This window comes from Drosophila eugracilis, unplaced genomic scaffold (assembly GCF_018153835.1).
Source record: "Drosophila eugracilis isolate 14026-0451.02 unplaced genomic scaffold, ASM1815383v1 contig_1765, whole genome shotgun sequence".
Taxonomy (NCBI): Eukaryota; Metazoa; Arthropoda; class Insecta; order Diptera; family Drosophilidae; genus Drosophila; species Drosophila eugracilis.
This window is the reverse complement of record NW_024572605.1, coordinates 260,922-281,014: the sequence shown is the minus strand read 5'-3', so window position 1 is coordinate 281,014 and position 20,093 is coordinate 260,922. Positions and strand designations below refer to the sequence as shown.

Sequence of the window (20,093 nt, the reverse complement as noted above, 5' to 3'; positions counted from 1 at the left end):
CCAATTTCGCATTTTCGGAAAGGGGTTACATCATAAATTTTTGCAAAAAATTCATCAAATTCGACATTTTTAGGTGGGGACACAGATTTTTTAGAAATTAAGTTCCGATCTCAACGAGATATGACATTCCACATTCCGACCAGTATTCGCTGAGTTATGATCAAAATACTGACTTTTGGATAGAGGTTAGGGCAAACTCCATTTCGCATTTTCGGAAAGGGGTTACATCATCAATTTTTGCGAAAATTCATCAAATTTGACATTTTTAGGTGGGGACACAGATTTTTTAGAAATTAAGTTCCGATCTCAACGAGATATGACATTCCACATTGCGACCAGTATTTGCTGAGTTATGATCAAAATACTGACTTTTGGGAAGAGGTTAGGGCAAACCCCATTTCGCATTTTCGGAAAGGGGTTACATCATCAATTTTTGCAAAAATTCATCAAATTTGACATTTTTAGGTGGGGACACAGATTTTTTAGAAATTAAGTTCCGATCTCAACGAGATATGACATTCCACATTCCGACCAGTATTCGCTGAGTTATGATCAAAATACTGACTTTTGGAAAGAGATTAGGGCAAACCCAATTTCGCATTTTCGGAAAGGGGTTACATTATCAATTTTTGCTAAAAATTCATCAAATTTGACATTTTTAGGTGGGGACACAGATTTTTTAGATATTAAGTTCCGATCTCAACGAGATATGACATTCCACATTCCGACCAGTATTCGCTGAGTTATGATCAAAATGCTGACTTTTGGGAAGAGATCATGGCAAACCCAATTTCGCATTTTCGGAAAGGGGTTACATCATTAATTTTTTAAAAAAATTCATAAAATTTGACATTTTTAGGTGGGGACACAGATTTTTTAGAAATTAAGTTCCGATCTCAACGAGATATGACATTCCACATTCCGACCAGTATTCGCTGAGTTATGATCAAAGTACTGACTTTTGGATAGACGTTAGGGCAAACCCCATTTCGCATTTTCGGAAAGGGGTTACATCATCAATTTTTGCTAAAAATTCATCAAATTTTACATTTTTAGGTGGGGACACAGATTTTTTAGAAATTAAGTTCCGATCTCAACGAGATATGACATTCCACATTCCGACCAGTATTCGCTGAGTTATGATCAAAATACTGACTTTTGGGAAAAAATCAGGGCAAACCCAATTTCGCATTTTCGGAAAGGGGTTACATCATCAATTTTTGAAAAAAATTCATAAAATTTGACATTTTTAGGTGGGGACACAGATTTTTTAGAAATTAAGTTCCGATCTCAACGAGATATGACATTCCACATTCCGACCAGTATTCGCTGAGTTATGATCAAAATACTGACTTTTGGGAAGAGATCAGGGCAAACCCAATTTCGCATTTTCGGAAAGGGGTTACATCATCAATTTTTGCAAAAAATTCATCAAATTTTACATTTTTAGGTGGGGACACAGATTTTTTAGAAATTAAGTTCCGATCTCAACGAGATATGACATTCCACATTCCGACCAGTATTCGCTGAGTTATGATCAATATACTGACTTTTGGGAAAAAATCAGGGCAAACCCAATTTCGCATTTTCGGAAAGGGGTTACATTATCAATTTTTGCTAAAAATTCATCAAATTTGACATTTTTAGGTGGGGACACAGATTTTTTAGAAATTAAGTTCCGATCTCAACGAGATATGACATTCCACATTCCGACCAGTATTCGCTGAGTTATGATCAAAATGCTGACTTTTGGGAAGAGATCATGGCAAACCCAATTTCGCATTTTCGGAAAGGGGTTACATCATTAATTTTTTAAAAAAATTCATAAAATTTGACATTTTTAGGTGGGGACACAGATTTTTTAGAAATTAAGTTCCGATCTCAACGAGATATGACATTCCACATTCCGACCAGTATTCGCTGAGTTATGATCAAAATGCTGACTTTTGGGAAGAGATCATGGCAAACCCAATTTCGCATTTTCGGAAAGGGGTTACATCATTAATTTTTTAAAAAAATTCATAAAATTTGACATTTTTAGGTAGGGACACAGATTTTTTAGAAATTAAGTTCCGATCTCAACGAGATATGACATTCCACATTCCGACCAGTATTCGCTGAGTTATGATCAAAGTACTGACTTTTGGATAGACGTTAGGGCAAACCCCATTTCGCATTTTCGGAAAGGGGTTACATCATCAATTTTTGCAAAAAATTCATCAAATTTTACATTTTTAGGTGGGGACACAGATTTTTTAGAAATTAAGTTCCGATCTCAACGAGATATGACATTCCACATTCCGACCAGTATTCGCTGAGTTATGATCAATATACTGACTTTTGGGAAAAAATCAGGGCAAACCCAATTTCGCATTTTCGGAAAGGGGTTACATCATCAATTTTTAAAAAAATTCATCAAAATTTTACATTTTTAGGTGGGGACACAGATTTTTTAGAAATTAAGTTCCGATCTCAACGAGATATGACATTCCACATTCCGACCAGTATTCGCTGAGTTATGATCAATATACTGACTTTTGGGAAGAGATCAGGGCAAACCCAATTTCGCATTTTCGGAAAGGGGTTACATCATCAATTTTTGCAAAAAATTCATCAAATTTTACATTTTTAGGTGGGGACACAGATTTTTTAGAAATTAAGTTCCGATCTCAACGAGATATGACATTCCACATTCCGACCAGTATTCGCTGAGTTATGATCAATATACTGACTTTTGGGAAGAGATCAGGGCAAACCCAATTTCGCATTTTCGGAAAGGGGTTACATCATCAATTTTTGCAAAAAATTCATCAAATTTTACATTTTTAGGTGGGGACACAGATTTTTTAGAAATTAAGTTCCGATCTCAACGAGATATGACATTCCACATTCCGACCAGTATTCGCTGAGTTATGATCAAAGTACTGACTTTTGGATAGACGTTAGGGCAAACCCCATTTCGCATTTTCGGAAAGGGGTTACATCATCAATTTTTGCAAAAAATTCATCAAATTTGACATTTTTAGGTGGGGACACAGATTTTTTAGAAATTAAGTTCCGATCTCAACGAGATATGACATTCCACATTCCGACCAGTATTCGCTGAGTTATGATCAAAATACTGACTTTTGGGAAGAGATCAGGGCAAACCCAATTTCGCATTTTCGGAAAGGGGTTACATCATCAATTTTTTAAAAAAATTCATAAAATTTGACATTTTTAGGTAGGGACACAGATTTTTTAGAAATTAAGTTCCGATCTCAACGAGATATGACATTCCACATTCCGACCAGTATTCGCTGAGTTATGATCAAAATACTGACTTTTGGGAAGAGATCAGGGCAAACCCAATTTCGCATTTTCGGAAAGGGGTTACATCATCAATTTTTGCAAAAAATTCATCAAATTTTACATTTTTAGGTGGGGACACAGATTTTTTAGAAATTAAGTTCCGATCTCAACGAGATATGACATTCCACATTCCGACCAGTATTCGCTGAGTTATGATCAATATACTGACTTTTGGGAAAAAATCAGGGCACCCCAATTTCGCATTTTCGGAAAGGGGTTACATCATCAATTTTTTAAAAAAATTCATAAAATTCAACATTTTTAGGTGGGGACACAGATTTTTTAGAAATTAAGTTCCGATCTCAACGAGATATGACATTCCACATTCCGACCAGTATTCGCTGAGTTATGATCAATATACTGACTTTTGGGAAGAGATCAGGGCAAACCCAATTTCGCATTTTCGGAAAGGGGTTACATCATCAATTTTTGCAAAAAATTCATCAAATTTTACATTTTTAGGTGGGGACACAGATTTTTTAGAAATTAAGTTCCGATCTCAACGAGATATGACATTCCACATTCCGACCAGTATTCGCTGAGTTATGATCAATATACTGACTTTTGGGAAGAGATCAGGGCAAACCCAATTTCGCATTTTCGGAAAGGGGTTACATCATCAATTTTTGCAAAAAATTCATCAAATTTTACATTTTTAGGTGGGGACACAGATTTTTTAGAAATTAAGTTCCGATCTCAACGAGATATGACATTCCACATTCCGACCAGTATTCGCTGAGTTATGATCAATATACTGACTTTTGGGAAGAGATCAGGGCAAACCCAATTTCGCATTTTGGGAAAGGGGTTCAATTTTTAAAAAAAAATCATAAAATTCAACATTTTTAGGTGGGGACACAGATTTTTTAGAAATTAAGTTCCGATCTCAACGAGATATGACATTCCACATTTCAACCAGTATTCGCTGAGTTATGGTCAAAACACTGACTTTGGGGAAAAAATCAGAGCAAACCCAATTTCGCATTTTCGGAAAGGGGTTACATCATCAATTTTTGCAAAAAATTCATCAAATTTTACATTTTTAGGTGGGGACACAGATTTTTTAGAAATTAAGTTCCGATCTCAACGAGATATGACATTCCACATTGCGACCAGTATTCGATGAGTTATGATCAAAATACTGACTTTTGGAAAAATAGAGCAAACCCAATTTCGCATTTTCGGAAAGTACATCATCAATTTTGCAAAAAATTCATCAAATTTTACATTTTTAGGTGGGGACACAGATTTTTTAGAAATTAAGTTCCGATCTCAACGAGATATGACATTCCACATTGCGACCAGTATTCGATGAGTTATGATCAAAATACTGGATTTCGGGAAGAGATCAAGGAAAGAGCTTTCATCTATATTTTTCAGGATGAAATGCAGTTCGTCAGAGAATTAAATTACAAGTTCAACCATATATTGGGAACCGTACTTAATAATATGCGCCTTGTAAACACAATAACAGTAAACCTATATATACTATTTATATACATACACTTTATTGCATTGTATTATAAATAGTTTTGTGTTTCTAAATTATTTTTATCGCCAAGCAGCATAAACAGTTTTTGCAAAACAGGTTCACAACTCACTCTATACAACGGGACATATCTTATCACTGCCAACTGATAAGCACTGCTTCGGAGATTACAACAATTGCCTCACTCGACCCATGGGCGAGGCACAGCGCTGGCTGCTCAGAAAAGGTACCGCTCAGTTCGAAAGGAGCAGCAGGTGAAACAAGGTAGAGCTGCAGAGTGCGTTGCCAGCGTATATAGATAAAGCTATAGTGAATTATTTACTCGTAATTAGTAAACGATGTTGTGAATAAAGTGCAAGCTGGAGCAAAGGACTCCCTGCTCCCGTTCATTGTAATCCAAAAAGACATACCAAAAACTCAAGGAATTTCAAGAATGGCTGTTTCGAGTTACGCCAAACTGCTTATCTAATCACAGTGCCTTAAATTATGTTAGCTTTACCAAGCTGAAAATTGGGGCGCAGGTCCACAGTGTTCTTTTGTGTATTTTACACCTGACTCACTCGCCTATGTATCAGCAATCGCTAGGTATCACCATTATCAGTGGTTTGGTTTTACCGATCTAAATGGGACGAACTACAACTGTACTGCGGATCTCACATGGACTGATATCGGAATGTGTATATAGTATATATAGAGTGGACTTGACTCATGAGCATTTACCGTTCTTTTTTATCAAATTGATAACAGAATATTTGCAAATGACGTCACCGTCAAACTTTGTTAGGAAACGGAAGTGAATTCTATTAGATTATTCGGATTAACTTTATCCCTTTGCCGAAAATGTGTGATATTTAGTATGGGAGACTCTGCAAGAAATAGAGCAGTGTACAATGTGCAGTTTAAATAAGTTGTAATGACTAACAGTTAAGATCATTATTTGGGCGTTTACAATGAACAAACATTGACGCATCGAAAGCTTATACCTCTGACCATTGATAAGGCACCTGCGATAAGAAGTGTGTAAAAGCTGCCAACCTATATTAGAGTTACAAATCGGAGATAGGCGGGACTTACTGGCTAGCTGCTTTCCGTGTCAGGGTCAATTGGGAATTTAAGAGTTTAATTCATTAAGTATAGTATAGTATAGTGACCCGATCACTTTGTTCACAGATTCACAACGAAAACGAAATACCCTACCATGAAACCACAACAGCTTCTGGCAGCAGCTGCCTGCCTGGGTGTGGTCCTCATCCTGGGGACACAAGCACAGGAGAACGCAATGCTGCAGATTCCCCCCTCACTGATCGAGTGCTACAACACGTCGTACTTCATGAATCGGGATAATCGCCTTCCGGCCAACATGGACACGCTCATCTCGCTTATCGAGAAGGTGGAAAACAGCTACGCCGCCACTTCAGGTGTCCAAGCCGACATCCGCACCGTGGCAGTGTCCTTGTTGCATCGCTTTCGTCAGGACGGCATAAGAAAGGCGGCGGGAATCAATGTCGTTGATGGCGTCATACCGTACAGTCCGACAGGCTTTCAGTTTCCCAAATTTAAAATTCTGCTGTCACGGCTGATTCCGGGCAATGCCAACAGCTTCCCCAACAGTTCTCTAACCAGCGTTGAGCGGTGCTCCCTTCACTTCATGCTGTCGAGTACTTTTGACACCAGACCGCGTGGCGATGAAAACACCGTGTGCAACCAGCTTTCCCAGTACCGGGCCCAGCGACTGCCGCGGTCCCTAAAGACTGATTACGAAAACAACTTCATAGGCGATGTTGAATTGCTGGAGTCCCGCGCGAAACGAGGACGGATGTCCTCCGCCCCCATGTCTAAGTCCGAACAGTACGGCGAACTGGACTACGAATCCGACTGGGCCTACGCCGGCACGGAAATCAGCCAGTGCCCCGTTGAAGATGGCCTTGTTCGGACGCGCTGGGGAACTGTATCAGCAGGCACTGTGATTGCCGGCATCGCCGCTGGTGTTCAGCAGCAATCAGTCCAGGTGAACACCCTGCTGGCTCTTGCCTCCCAGCGACGAGCACGTGGTCGCACCATGTCCCAGACAACCAACTCCATTGACAACAGGTGGGCCGCGACTCTGGCCGGGGATTTGGCTGAGGTCGCGTTGGTCCAGCTTCCGGGGTCGAGCAGTGCGGCTTCTGTCGGAGCTACTGGCGGATGGAATGACACAGTTCTGCCCCACTGGTACTTCCTGTCGCAGCGCAACAGCCTTGAGGCAACTGACGCCGAGATCCGCGGCGGACTTGATGGCCTGATTCTGGCGAAGAACGTGGCCACTTGGAGAACTCAGGCATCGAGCCTCAAGCTTTCCCAATTGCTACGCATGTACTACTCCACAAACGGAGTCCTCAGTTCCGGAATAAATGCATGCAGCAGGCAGAGCCAGTTCACGAATGTGGCACCATCGCAGGAAATGGAGGACCAGACGAGCGCCTTTGCCCAGGTTCTGGATCGGGAGATGCAGCTGAAAGTCACATTACAGCAGTCCGCTATTCCGCAATTTGCCGGTAACGCCACCGTAGCACTGGTGACGTATGTGCGTAAGTACCTGTTCCTTCCTTAGAACTATCGCGGAACCACCTTGCACTTACTCTGATCCCAAGACCTCCATTTTCCAAATCTTAGCTCGAAAGGTCTTGTCATTTCACTTTAAAATTCCCTTTCCGATGCTCGTTTCCATTACGATTTCCCTTTATTCTGGATATTTCTCAAACAGCGCAATCCTTGAACGACGTGTCCTGCACGGCGACCACCAATCAGGACTTGACGGACGTCATAACTCCGATGACCAACCTGTACATTTTCTTGGATACCTCCTGGCAGTACAGCACCATTGTTGACTATGTGGCGTAAGATGTCTGTTAACGCACCGAAGATCTTCGTTTAAACTAATCTGCTTTGCAGGTATGTCATCCAGCAGTTGAATATCCATCCCTATGCCAGCACAGTCACCATGCTCTCGGCACAAGACGGGTCCGTCATCGTGAACACCACCAACTACATCACGGATGTCTACCAGCAATGGAACGTCACAACGCATGCCACATGTAAGCTCACACTCATGAGGTATTTAACTCGGCTTAAGAACAGTCTCTACAGATACGCAAGGATTCAGCCTGCCCAATGTGCTGCGAACCATTCAGAACCTTACCCAGAACCTTATGAATGTGGAAAAGACCAATTCGAGCTTGAGTGGTCACTCCCTGGTAGCTCTAATCATTCCCAATCAGCAAACCGTCAATGACGGCGACTCCAGCTACGCCACTACGGAAATCCAGTACATTCAGGAGCAGATTCCGGACTTGCGCTTTATTTACTACGGCGGAGGAAGCATCCAGAGGTTTTCGAGCTTCGTCCGCGATCCCTCCCAGGATCTGTTCTCCCTTACAGTGGGCAGTACCGCGGCTACCTCGGCGGGACCTGTGGCAAAGCGCATTATCCAGAGTAAGCCAACAGTAGTTTTCTTTTCCAGAATAAGTCTCTCTTGACATTTTCTATTTTGCAGTTCCTCGACGCGTTATCAACCCCCGTTGTGGGTCGACCTGGTACACCAACAGCTGGGGCACTGACCAAACAGCCCAGTTCGTGGGGCCCGGCAAGGTCAACTTCTACCGAGTCTCTGCTAACTATTTCTTCGGAACTGGAGCGAACCGCTACTTCACCATCCAGTCCCAGAACGGAGGAAGCTACACCATTTGCTCCTCCCGCACCTATGCGTGGCCGCAGCAAAACTCAACTACCAGTTCCTCGGGAACCACCATTGATCAGAGTTGCACTCAGATAAGTGGAAATAGTTACAGTTACGATCTTTCGAGCGCATGCAATGGGTACTACACCATCACCCAGTGTCCGGACTTGTACGTGTCCGTGCAAGCCACCTCGAACACCACATCCTGCACACAGGATGCCTGCCAGACCCCCGACCAGTGGCGGTACATCATGTCGATGGTCAACATGGGCTGCTACAGCGGAGTCTCTGGCCTAGCGGCCAGCCTGCTGACCATCCTGCTCGCCCTGTCGGTTCACAGGTTGATTCAGTGATCGGAGGCTAGTGTATGGTAGTTATAGTGGTGCAGCGGCAGAGTCCGAAGCGCACCTTCCCGTCCCCCAGCACAAGAACTATTTGTCGTTTAACATTAATCTTATACTTCTTCTTAAATAAGCTGTATGTTCCAGAGAAACAGTCCTGAATAAACTTCCCCATTCTAACCCCACTGCTTATTTTTATTTACCTTGAAGAGTGGTTCCCGATAGACTCTCTGCCCGAAAGAAAGACAGCACTAAATCTCAAATTCGTTTTACGTTTTAGAATCTATGGACTACTTTCCCACTCAACAATGGTCCGATATCTCCAACCTGACCACGGTAATGGCTGATATATATGTGTTTGTCGACACATACTGGCCCTACAGCTGGGTTGTTGATTACGTCGCGTAAGTACGATCAGCGGGAGTATTGGCGAGCGAACTTAAATTGAGTCTTTTATATTTTTACAGTTATGTTCTTCAGGGCCTGAACATCAACCCGTACGCTAGTAAGGTAACCGTTTTCGCAGCTTCTGACACCTCAGTGATAGTCAATACAACCGACTACATAATCAACGTCTATCAAGAATGGAACTCCACATCGCACTCTTGGCGTAAGGAACTAACAAGCCCTGGCTGACATCCTACTAAACGTCTCTTTTTGCAGATCCAACTGGCTTCAATCTGCCACTTATCCTAAACACCCTAAGCACTACGGTTGAAGATCTGCTTGAGGCGGATAGGGCTACTGACAATCTTGGAGGAAGATCGTTAGTTGCCCTCCTCGTACCAAGTCCGCTGTCCTACGTGGACGAGCACGACTACGACTATTGCCAACGATATTTGGAGCGCCTGCGGTGGCGTCTGCCCAACTTGCACTTTATCTACTACGGAGGAGGAGCCCTGGTGAGGTTCCATGACTTTGTTCGGGACCCAAGCACGGATTTGTTTCTTTTAAACACCGAGAAGCCACCAGAGACATGTGGGTGCCCCGTCGTTACACGGATTCGGCAAGGTGAGCCTTCTTATTAGCCACTAATAGATACAAGATACTATTAGAAATCCCTTTCTAGTGCCTCGTCGGATTTCCAATCCTCGCTGCTACTCTAACGGCGCTATAAGCGAGTTCGGAACCAACTCTCTGAAACAATTTGGTCGCTTGGGCACTATTAATTTCTACAGACTGGATGCACTTTATCTGCCGAGTAGGCAGAGCATGCGCTACCTCAAAATCTCCCCCATAAGTCAGATTATTTTCACCGTTTGCACTTCTCGGAGCATCGAACGACCCTTTAGGAACCTGAGTGCGCCACTAAGGACGGAGGAGAGCTGCGAGTCGACCGCTCTGGGATCATTCAGCTACGATCTCACTGACGCCTGTGTTGGCTACGACTTTGAGCCATGTCCCCCATTATTCTTTTCAGTGCAGGCTCAGAGCTTTGGCGAGATTTCATGTACAGTCGAGGCTTGTCAAACCCCAGATGAGGCACAGTACTCAGTCAGTTTGAACAACCTTGGATGCAATGATGCTACCGCCCTAACCTTAAGCCTTGCTTTAACTGCACCCGCGTTCATTCTAATATCGTTCAGCTTTTAAATTTAAATTCGAAATACCAAAACCCATTAAACTTCCATACCCCTATACAAATAAACATTATTTATAGTTTAATTAATTTAATCTATCTAAAATCCACATAACTCATAAAAGTGAATTCGCTTCAGATTGGATTTACTTCCGCTTGTTTTTAAAGCGCCATCTCTTGGCTCTCTGCTCTACAGCAATATCAGTGTCTAATGTGAAGGTGAATGTATAGAAAGATTATCTTTGATTTATTTAAACTTCCACTACATTTCAAACTTCACTTTTCTAGTTCTTCAGATACGTTCCATGTAAATAGAAGTGGAAAATGTATTTTACAGGAGTAGGTAGTTGTGGCGACAGCTATTGCACATTTGTACCGAAGTGTGGCGACACCTATCTTATATTTCTACATACGTGACGCGACACCTACAATACACTTATCTACACCACATATTACACGGTTGTAGATACGAGTGGCGACACCTATGCGACATGAGTTAAATTATCCCTCTATAGACACGTAATGGGCGATCTCTACCGGTGGTCTGCCTTAGCATAGCTGAAACGGGTAGACGCACAGTGGTATTAACCACGAATAACAAAATTATAAAATAACTATATTAATACGAGCCGAAAATAAAATATTTCAACCCTCTCATTAATTTAAAAAAAAAACTTTCTTAATATTTGTTAACGGAAAATAGTTAACTTCGTATTGCAGTTTACGGATGCGATTAAATACTTAAATATTTAAGTAAACTTAATTATTGTTCATATCTGTTGGGAAAGCTGATCTTGGCAACCCAGAGATAAATGTACATAATATTAATGCGGAAAATAGGTTTTGTATTTATTTTTGCAGGGATTAATGTGTATTGTAATAGGTGCTGTGAATAAATGGAAACATCGTGAAGTGCGGGAAAGAGTCACTTTAATTTATGAAATGTCAAAACACTCAAGCATCCTGCAGACATCCTGCCTTTATGACATTTTAATAATCTAAAAATGGTTGCAGGTCCACACTACCTTCTAGCGTTCGAATTCCCGAATATTGCAAAGAAAGAAAAACATCAATGTAGCTCTTTGGTTTTCTGATTTAATACCTATTTTTTTAGAGCTCTGTCAACCACCAAAGTAGACGCCAGCTCCCGCTCCCTATGGCCTATCTGAGGAACAGAAGGCTCTCCTTTTGTTATGGCCAAGAGAGTAGGAGTTTTTGGCGCTTTCTAATCTTAATCAAGCGAAAGGATGAACAGACAGCGAGGGTGGGCTACCCATGCAGTAGGGAAAATTCAAATCAAAACTCAAAGAGTGAGGTTTGTATCAGGAACATAACTTAAAACCAGGGTCACGTGTGTTATGTGGCATTACGGCGGACAATTCAATTCAATTCTCACCTATACTGTACTATCTTAAAAGCACAAACATTACATTAATCATTACGTTGTTTGATTCTGAAACCTCTTTAAGTCTCAGTATTCTTTTGGACTGTTTCCAGTATTTCATTCATTTTAGTCTTTTCTGCTTTACATAAGCATATCAGCACGCTTAACTGTGCGATGACTCTTTAATCGAGGGCACCGTTTACGACACATCAAGTATACGTAAGACAAAGTTCTTGGGTTGTTTGTCGAAAAAGTTTTCCCTTAACGAGCCTTGAATACACTTTTGGTTGCACCATCTTAAGTTGCTCTTTGGTAGAGTTATTTAAGGAAATGTAACACTGGGTTTAAGACAACTGTTGTTAAAAATGAATTCAATTAGAAATTAAGAATGTAAAACACTGCTAAGTAGAAACTTTAAATCCGTAATCTAATAGATCGCATTGTTTCCTAACTAACAGACAGATCAACTTAATCCAATCTGTCAGAAAACCGCAGCCCAACTCAACTCATTTCATTTTGGCGTCTGACAAATGCTGCCCCAAGACACAGGAGCTCGAGTTTCTATATGCAACCGGCCTGCGTCTTTAAGAACCCGCACATGCCCAACAATGCCACCGGCTGTGACCGCAGAAGAGTGCCCAAGACCGACCTATTTGCAGTTGAGAATGTGTCTAAGAAAATATTATTGCTGACTGTGCATCGGGAGTTGATGAAATACTTTCATATCATGGGACGCAGAGGAGGGGCTGAGTCGCATATCAGTGTCCTGACAGGCGAGCTCAGGACATGCAAAGGGCGACCGCAAATCAAACTTGCTGGTAAAGTTTCTGGCCCCGAGCAGGGTAACATGTGATAAGTTTATTGTCTTGCCGAATGGCACTGGGCCGGAGAGGAGTGAAAAAAGGACCCAGATCCAATATCACATTTCGTAAGGGAGAATGTGCTTTCTTTGTAAATAAATTAAGTTGTCTTGCCCACAAATATTAATTGCTTAATTAGCATATGCGTCTGGTGTCGCCGAAGGAACCCAAAATCCATCCGTACAAAAGTTTATTCGGGGTGGACACTTAAGGACGGACAGTGACATTTCCAACAGAAAACTCGCCTTGAGAAAATGCTTGTTTGACTGAGGTGAAGCCACCTCATATATTTGCTCAACAGGACACGTGCCCTGTGGATGGCTAACTTCGAATATCAAATTATTCTCAATTATCGAGCTTTAAGAAAAACTTTAGTGTCCCGCACAGGGGAGAAGCATGAACTTAAAGAGGTTACTGCAATGCGTATCGTTTTAAAACATATTTAATTAGAGCACAAGAAAAGTATAAGGTCCAAAAATAAAAAAAGGAAGCTGGCTCCAAAAAATGTATATACCCAAGTACTTTATGACTGCCGAAAAAAAAACACGTATGCCGCGTATGAAAATTTCCACAGCCGAGACGGAGGGTTGTTATTCATTTTGGGACTTTAATTATTGTTGTTTCTGCTTTGTACATCAGCTATTGTTCCTCATTTTTTAGAAGCTTGAGATGTAGGTTATCGATTTTTCGTTTTAATTCACATAGAAATATTCTCAATTCACGAAGTCCAGTAGAGATTCTCCAAAACATGTAAATCTAAGACAAAAAACCGTTTCTTTCCTATCTTTTGTAACTTTATGATGATTATTTAGTCGATTGAAAATGCAACATGTCTTGTAAGGAAGTAATGTGGGGTATTCAAGTTCATTGTTCGTTTTTTACGGACTTCATTTGCGAAGAAATAATAACCTTGCAGGGAGGAGCGAGGGACAGGCAAACTTTTTGCCTCATAAGGATAATCCGTGCGCTCCTATACCTTCCCTGGAACAATTTCATTTACTTTAAACGAAGAGGACACGAGAGGACGTAAGAATCCTTAACGAAGGGTACCCATATCCTCGCGTTTTAATTGCAGATACCAAGGAAACCGCTAGCTAACAATCCATTAACTTTTTGCCACTCAACTGGGAAAACTAAAGGAAATGGGCACCCAAGGCAGTTGCTTTGCATGCAAAAGGGAAAGAGAACTTTGTACACTTTTTCTTTTTTTCTTTTTTAGGTTCACATCGCAGCTGTAGTGGGCTCTTCATCATCAGCAGCAGAAGCACCAGCAGCAGCAGAACCACCAGCAGAGGCGCAAATTATGAAGAATAAAGGACTCTCCAGGCAGGACTACAGGCAGACATACGCGTGTATTATTATGTGCTTATAATAAGTTTTTGCTTTCTGTTTCCACTCGGGGTACCGCGAGTTTTTCACTGTTTGGGTTTTTAAAAGTAATTTTTGTTTGCTTTTTATTTATTTGCATCCAAGTTTTTTCGTTCCTCTGACTTTCGGAAGAATCTAGGCGAAAATTTAATAATTCCCAGGTGCTGAAAGCTGGGACAGGGTGAAGCCACATTTGGTTAGCTGGCTAGACCCGTGACATACTTTCCACTGCAATCTGTTTATTTCCGATTGACCCAAACATAATTTTATTTCTGCTTCAGCTCACCTTTAATAGATCTGCAAATAGGAAACGCTGTCACGGTCAACAACCCCAGGTTAACCCTTTCTAACCACCTTTGGAAAACTGTAGCCGGGACAAACAGCTGTTCAGGACGACCGGCAAGGGTCTGTGTTGTAAATTCAAATTCGATATGAGACTTCTTGATTATGAGGGTTAAAAATGCCCCACAGGATGCTGTGTGCGTGCCTCAGAGCGACACGGCATTGGCATCGCACACCCAATTTTCAATTTGGCGATAAGCATCTAATAAAACTTCCACACACACGCACATGTCCTTGGCCAAAAGACATGGGGATTCGAGTGCCTGGCCGGGTGTGATTAACGAAGTGTTGACCAAGTCAAAATTAATGCGAAACTCAGACTCTGATAAGAAAACTGACCGATGGAAACCCTTTTTTGGAAAGCATATGTGCGACCGTCCAAGGAGGAGTGCTGGGATGTGGAACGCTCTGGCTGGGGGATGGGAGTTTTGGGTCTGCAAACCATGTGCTAAGTGGCATGTGGTCAAGCGGCCACAAGTTTTGGGTTCATGGTCAAGAATAGTTTCAATTTTCGCCTTATGAGCAAACATTCATCAAATGTATTTCTGAAATTTTAAATGTCAAAACCCTGGCGCACTCCCCCGCAACGCCTTTTCCACAGCTGTGAGTTCAACCCTTTTCGATGCCGAAATGGGTTAACTGTCCGGTTTGCGAGTTTGAGTGTCCGGTTTTGGAATAATTAATCACACACTTGCATGCGATTTGTAAAGTTAATTACCGTGGCGAAAGCTCATATCAGAGGAGGGTTCCCTTCGGCTGTGTGTACACTCGCAGGCGGGTGAGTTGGCCCCGTATGTCTAAGTGCTCGCCTTGTCTCCAGTTACTGACAGCTTAGCACATATTCCAACTGGAGTAAATGCCGGGGCATTTATTATTCATGTCCGCCCACTTTCAATCTCCGCTCTAACTCCTACACATGCGACAGGGCAAACATTTGCCGGTGACAGCGTCGAGTCCTGTCCCTATCCTGGGATGACTCCACTGCAGAGGGTTTTCTGACGGCTCTTCTGGGCCATAATAGTAACTAGCCGTCTTTGGGCACCCGCACTTGCCAGAAGCTGTTTGGCTTAAAAATGCCCATAAAAAATTCATGGCTGGACACCGCATGGTGATGCAGCGGTCGGAAACAAGCTCGGTGCATTAGGTTGCTCAGAAGACTGCACAAATGCAAGAGATTGGCCATGTAGTTTCAGCCAAACGATACAGGAGTTCGTTTGAATAACAACTTCAAATTTGGAACCACAAACTTTAAACTAACCCAACAATGGATAGAAAAGTTCGCAAGTCATTTATTGATTTTGTTCTGCGTCTGCGAAACTTTAGTCAACATTTCTCTGGGCAGGGTGAGTTGACCTCCAAAGGAGGATGACAAGTGTGTTTGGGAATTGGCTTTTGGTTTTAATTTGATTTTGGAAATAGTTCGAGTTGGTCGTATGGTGACGGGCGTTCGCCTTGGGCGAATGTGACACCATAGAGCTGTGTCAATATGAAATTGGGATTGAATTGCCTCATGAACTATTTCAGCACTCACCATTACAGCTTTATGGAGCAATTACAAACGATTAACAATAATGAAAGTAATTACAGAAATGTTCTCTCATTAAACTTGAACTTTCCTGGGCGGCACGCAATGCTGATCCATGAGGGCATAAATAAATACAGAAAACAAAGACTTTCACACGAAAATTCATAAATTAATCAAAAATATTATTTGTTCTCAAAGGGGGTAAGGGACGCCGCCTACACGCGACAGTTGACCCTTTTGTTAATTAAATTTCAGAGACACTGAAAGCACATTTCGTGTGTGTGCCACGTTGATGTGCAAACAAGGAAGCAAATTGGTGTGGAGGAGAACTGAAATGTTTACCTTGATTACATGAATAGTATCAATAGTATCGCCTGGTCTGATAATCAAGGTCGATATAAATTTACGGCGGTTGGACTGGTCGGTGGTCGAAAGGACAATAAAAAGACCCCATATATTTTGGCCTATTGCGAGGATAAAGGGTTGTGACGACACAGACCCAGCGGGTAGTGACACCCTGGCAGCCCTTCGAGCCCTTCCAGCCGAAGCCACTATAGATAAATATTCAGATAGGTAGCCGGCAGGACATGGATTCCCTGCATATGATGTTTATCTTGTCGTCTATTAGCCCACATAAATTATTAACGCGCATTCGGAATGTGCATGTAGTTTATTAGCACTTGAGGACCCGGGCTCGAACTCGAACTCAAACTATTGCGTGTGCCCTTTTGATGTCCTTTGCATGTTTGGCTCTCTTGCCAAAATTATCCCGCTTCTCCATTTGTATTAATTTACATACGACACGCATTCTCGCACTTTGGCCATCATCCGCCGCCAGAAGGCCTAATGGGTTGACATTTATGATATATTTGTGTGGCCGAACGCTGGGTCGGATTCAATTAGTTGGCCCGAAACGGAAATATAACCAGTTATCGGATAGATTTCAAGAGACACATTTCAGCCAAACTGAAAAGAAAGTTGTGTTGACAATCTTAAAGAATAAGAATGTTTATGGCAATTTTGCTTAGCAAATGCTTTGCCCAAAATGACCTGGTTAATGAAAGAGCGTCCATATTCAAGATAAACAAACCTACATTGCTACATTACTATGTCAATCAGCATAAATTAAAGCCAATAAAAATCCACAGCGAATAAAAAATATTATCAGATAAAAGATATCACGGCTTCCTTTGATGCGGGCGGCATGGCGACCCCAAAGACCAAAATCGAATCAACGGCCGACAGAAAGCCAGAGATGGGGCGAAGTGCCGACAGCGGAGAAGGACATCGCAAACACCAAGGGCTGGACATCGACCGAAGCTGTCCTCGTCGCTGTTACTGACTTTTGTCAATAATTCAACTTATCACCGGCGGATATTGGAATGGAAAACCCAAAGGACAACACATCCTGCACCCCCGAGGGCGCGCCAATAAAAACAGATTTGAATGATGCAGTTTTAAATTTTTGGCTCCTGGCTTCTTATTGAAAGGTGTTCGCGCTTACCAAAAGAGGGGTAGTGCCTCGAGATGGTTTTCGCAGCGAAGTATTCAAATACTTCAACTCTAAACTTTGGGTGTCACTTCTTTGAATTCGTATTCTGCTTCTTAAAGGTCCATCCACCCTCCTGTTCTGCATGAAAGTGAAATTCCTTAGAAAAGCAACCCAAAAACCCACCACCCAGTCAAATAGCAATCCTCCTGTTTACCTTCGTTCTCTTCGATTTGGTTTTATGTTTTTCTTTTCATTTGGTTGCCGTGTGCTGTGAAGCATCCTTTAAAGTGCCAAGGAGCTTGTAAATATTATCTTCAAGCAAACTTGACACTTTGCTGGGGACTGCAGCACCAGTGAGTAGCGTTTTGCCAAAAATAACTACTATGTTTTAACAACAGTTACTTATCTACTTATATTCAGTTTAGAATTAAGACTATCTTTGCTCGTTTCGTCAAACTCTATTCTCTGATATTGTCATTATCAAAACGTAAGACAATCGACACATAGTACGAACACATTTGATTTTTTAAGAATGCGCTCTTTGAAGTTAAGACCTGACCCAGCTGGGAGATCTTTACTATCATGAATTAAAAACACACTTCTTAGTTTTGGAATAGAACTGCATCTATTTCGACCTATCTTTACAATTCCCCACGGTACTATAAACTGGCAGCTGGTCTTCTGTCTGAACTCGGAATGCATTAAAATTCCCATCTAAATTCTAATTAGCATGCACAGCCGCTATAAAAACAAGACTTTCGAGAGGCAGAACATCAGTTGTAAGGAGTTTGGGCCATGGGGCGACAATTGGTAACAATCTTTACAGAGTTTTCCCCGAAAAACACTAACTCTGCTTGTACCACCTACAGATTCTCGTTCTTTCGCTGATCCTGTTCTGTGGCAGCTCACATGCTGTCATCAGTGAGCTGGCCCGCCAGGGCCAATCTGCCATACAGGGCTTGGCGGACGCCAAGTTGGCACCTCTGCGCTACTTAGATGTGCTCTTTGGAGCAAATCCGGGAGGAATTCGAGGAATAAACGGTCCTATCTACCCACCTAACAGTCCAGCCGTCATATCAGCGGCTGCCGCTTTACAAGCAGCCAAACTATTGGCCAGAGGTCGTGTCTTCCCCCCTGGATACAGTTCGGTTGAAGCAGGAGTTGCCCAGGGCAGCGACCTGATCACTATAATTAAGAACAGACGAAACAAGGATCCTCCAGCACTACCAGGCGTTCCAGGATTTGATTATCCTACAGGGTTACCTCTGCTTATTGCATTAAGTCGTCTTTATGGGCCGAATCCCCAACAATGGCCACCATGGCTACCTGGTGGTCCTGGTCCTTCTGGTCGTCCTGGTTCTCCTGGTGGTCCTGGTCCAAACGGACCACTACCGGATGGATCATTCCCGAATGGATTTCCACCGGGCGGATTTCCCAACGGCGGACCCGGCCAGAATGGATTTCCACCAGGTGGACCCGGCCAGAATGGATTTCCACAGGGCGGACCCGACCAGAATGGATTTCCACAAGGCGGACCCGACCAGAATGGATTTCCACAGGGCGGACCCGACCAGAATGGATTTCCACAGGGCGGACCCGGTCCGAATGGACCGTATCCAGATGGACCTTCCCAGGATGGAAGTTCCCCAGGTAGACCAAGCCCAGGTGGATCACCCTCAGATCAACCTTCATCGGATGGAAGTTTTCTAGGGATACCTTTTCTAGGAGATCTATTGGAGCCCTGGTTGAGAATATTTCGCCTTCCATTTGACCTCATATTCCCAAGACCTGGGGTAAATGACAATCCGTCTGGAGGCGGACCTCCGGGAACTGACGATGGAGGCGGACCTGCGGGGCCCCAAGGTGGAAATGGACCTCAGGGGCCAGGAGGTGGACCTCCGGGTGGAATGGGACCTGGGGGGCCTGAATTCGGACCACCGGGAAGTGGAGGTGGAGCCGGACCTCCGGGGTCTGAAGGTGGAGGCAATCCATGGCAGCGAATTCAGATTGGCTTCCCGCCCGGAGGCAGAGAGGGGAGTGGAGGCCCCTTCGGGTTCGGCGGGTTCTTTGATACCGGAATATTCGCTGCACCTGGATTTTTTGGAACAGGAATACTAGCTTTCCCGTGGAACCCCTTCGGAATCTTCACCCCAATCGGGAACTTTTTTGAAGGAGTGGGACACCTTTTTGGATTCCCGTCCCCCCACCCTCCGTCACACCGAAACCTGCAAGGATCAATCAGCGTGGATTTCGATGCCCTGTTCCCATCACCGAAAGGCCTATTACGGCAAATGTTCCCCCTCTTGGGCTAGCACCAAGGAATCGACTAATGCAATTCAAAATCGGATCTGGCACTCTAACGCCTAGTCTTAGTTCTTAGTGTTAAGTAACGACCAGTGTCGGGGTAAAAGTAACATGTGTCTTGGCCAAGCCTTGTAATTCTAATACCCATTAATAAAGTAAGCAGCATTCCAAAATATTTGCACTTTGAATAGGGTCAGGGTTCTCAGGTGCTGTTCTATGAAACAGGATATCTATCAAAGGATCTATTTTATACTACTTGCGTGCTACTCTACATCCATTATAATATAATCCTATTTGAATCAATATGTTAATTGTAATGATTGAAATGGTTTTGGAAAAGTGT

General features: G+C 42.8%; 2 protein-coding genes across 4 annotated transcripts; both read left to right on the top strand.

The window, feature by feature from the left end:
- The first annotated feature begins 5,044 nt into the window (after positions 1-5,044).
- On the top strand, positions 5,045-10,561 carry LOC108107451. Of its 3 annotated transcripts, none has more exons than XM_017215000.2 (6): positions 5,045-5,104; positions 6,011-7,407; positions 9,177-9,300; positions 9,364-9,506; positions 9,560-9,907; positions 9,966-10,561. In XM_017215000.2, the coding sequence occupies exons 2-6, from the start codon at positions 6,039-6,041 to the stop codon at positions 10,487-10,489; spliced, it is 2,508 nt and encodes an 835-aa protein (XP_017070489.2). In that variant the 5' UTR covers positions 5,045-5,104; positions 6,011-6,038; the 3' UTR covers positions 10,490-10,561. The 3 variants fall into 3 exon arrangements, with proteins under 3 accessions (XP_017070489.2, XP_017070487.2, XP_017070488.2); XM_017214998.2 differs by lacking the exons at positions 9,177-9,300; positions 9,364-9,506; positions 9,560-9,907; positions 9,966-10,561 and adding exons at positions 7,584-7,716; positions 7,772-7,914; positions 7,967-8,311; positions 8,373-9,076; XM_017214999.2 differs by lacking the exons at positions 9,177-9,300; positions 9,364-9,506; positions 9,560-9,907; positions 9,966-10,561 and adding exons at positions 7,584-7,716; positions 7,772-7,914; positions 7,967-8,311; positions 8,373-9,076 and having other exon boundaries at positions 5,093-5,117.
- A 7,654-nt stretch (positions 10,562-18,215) lies between these two features.
- LOC108107207 (ejaculatory bulb-specific protein 1) lies at positions 18,216-19,923 on the top strand. Its single transcript, XM_017214623.2, has 2 exons — positions 18,216-18,256; positions 18,316-19,923. Exons 1-2 carry the CDS (start codon positions 18,242-18,244, stop codon positions 19,756-19,758), a joined length of 1,458 nt encoding a protein of 485 aa, XP_017070112.1. The 5' UTR covers positions 18,216-18,241; the 3' UTR covers positions 19,759-19,923.
- The last annotated feature ends 170 nt before the right edge of the window (positions 19,924-20,093 follow it).

Bases quoted from the DNA above. Each gene is read 5' to 3' on its own strand.
- LOC108107451 (XM_017214998.2), top strand. From the start codon at position 6,039: ATGAAACCACAACAGCTTCTGGCAGCAGCTGCCTGCCTGGGTGTGGTC. The intron at 7,408-7,583 runs GTAAGTACCTGT...TTTCTCAAACAG, and splicing joins AGCACTGGTGACGTATGTGC to CGCAATCCTTGAACGACGTG. The intron at 7,915-7,966 runs GTAAGCTCACAC...CAGTCTCTACAG, and splicing joins CGTCACAACGCATGCCACAT to ATACGCAAGGATTCAGCCTG.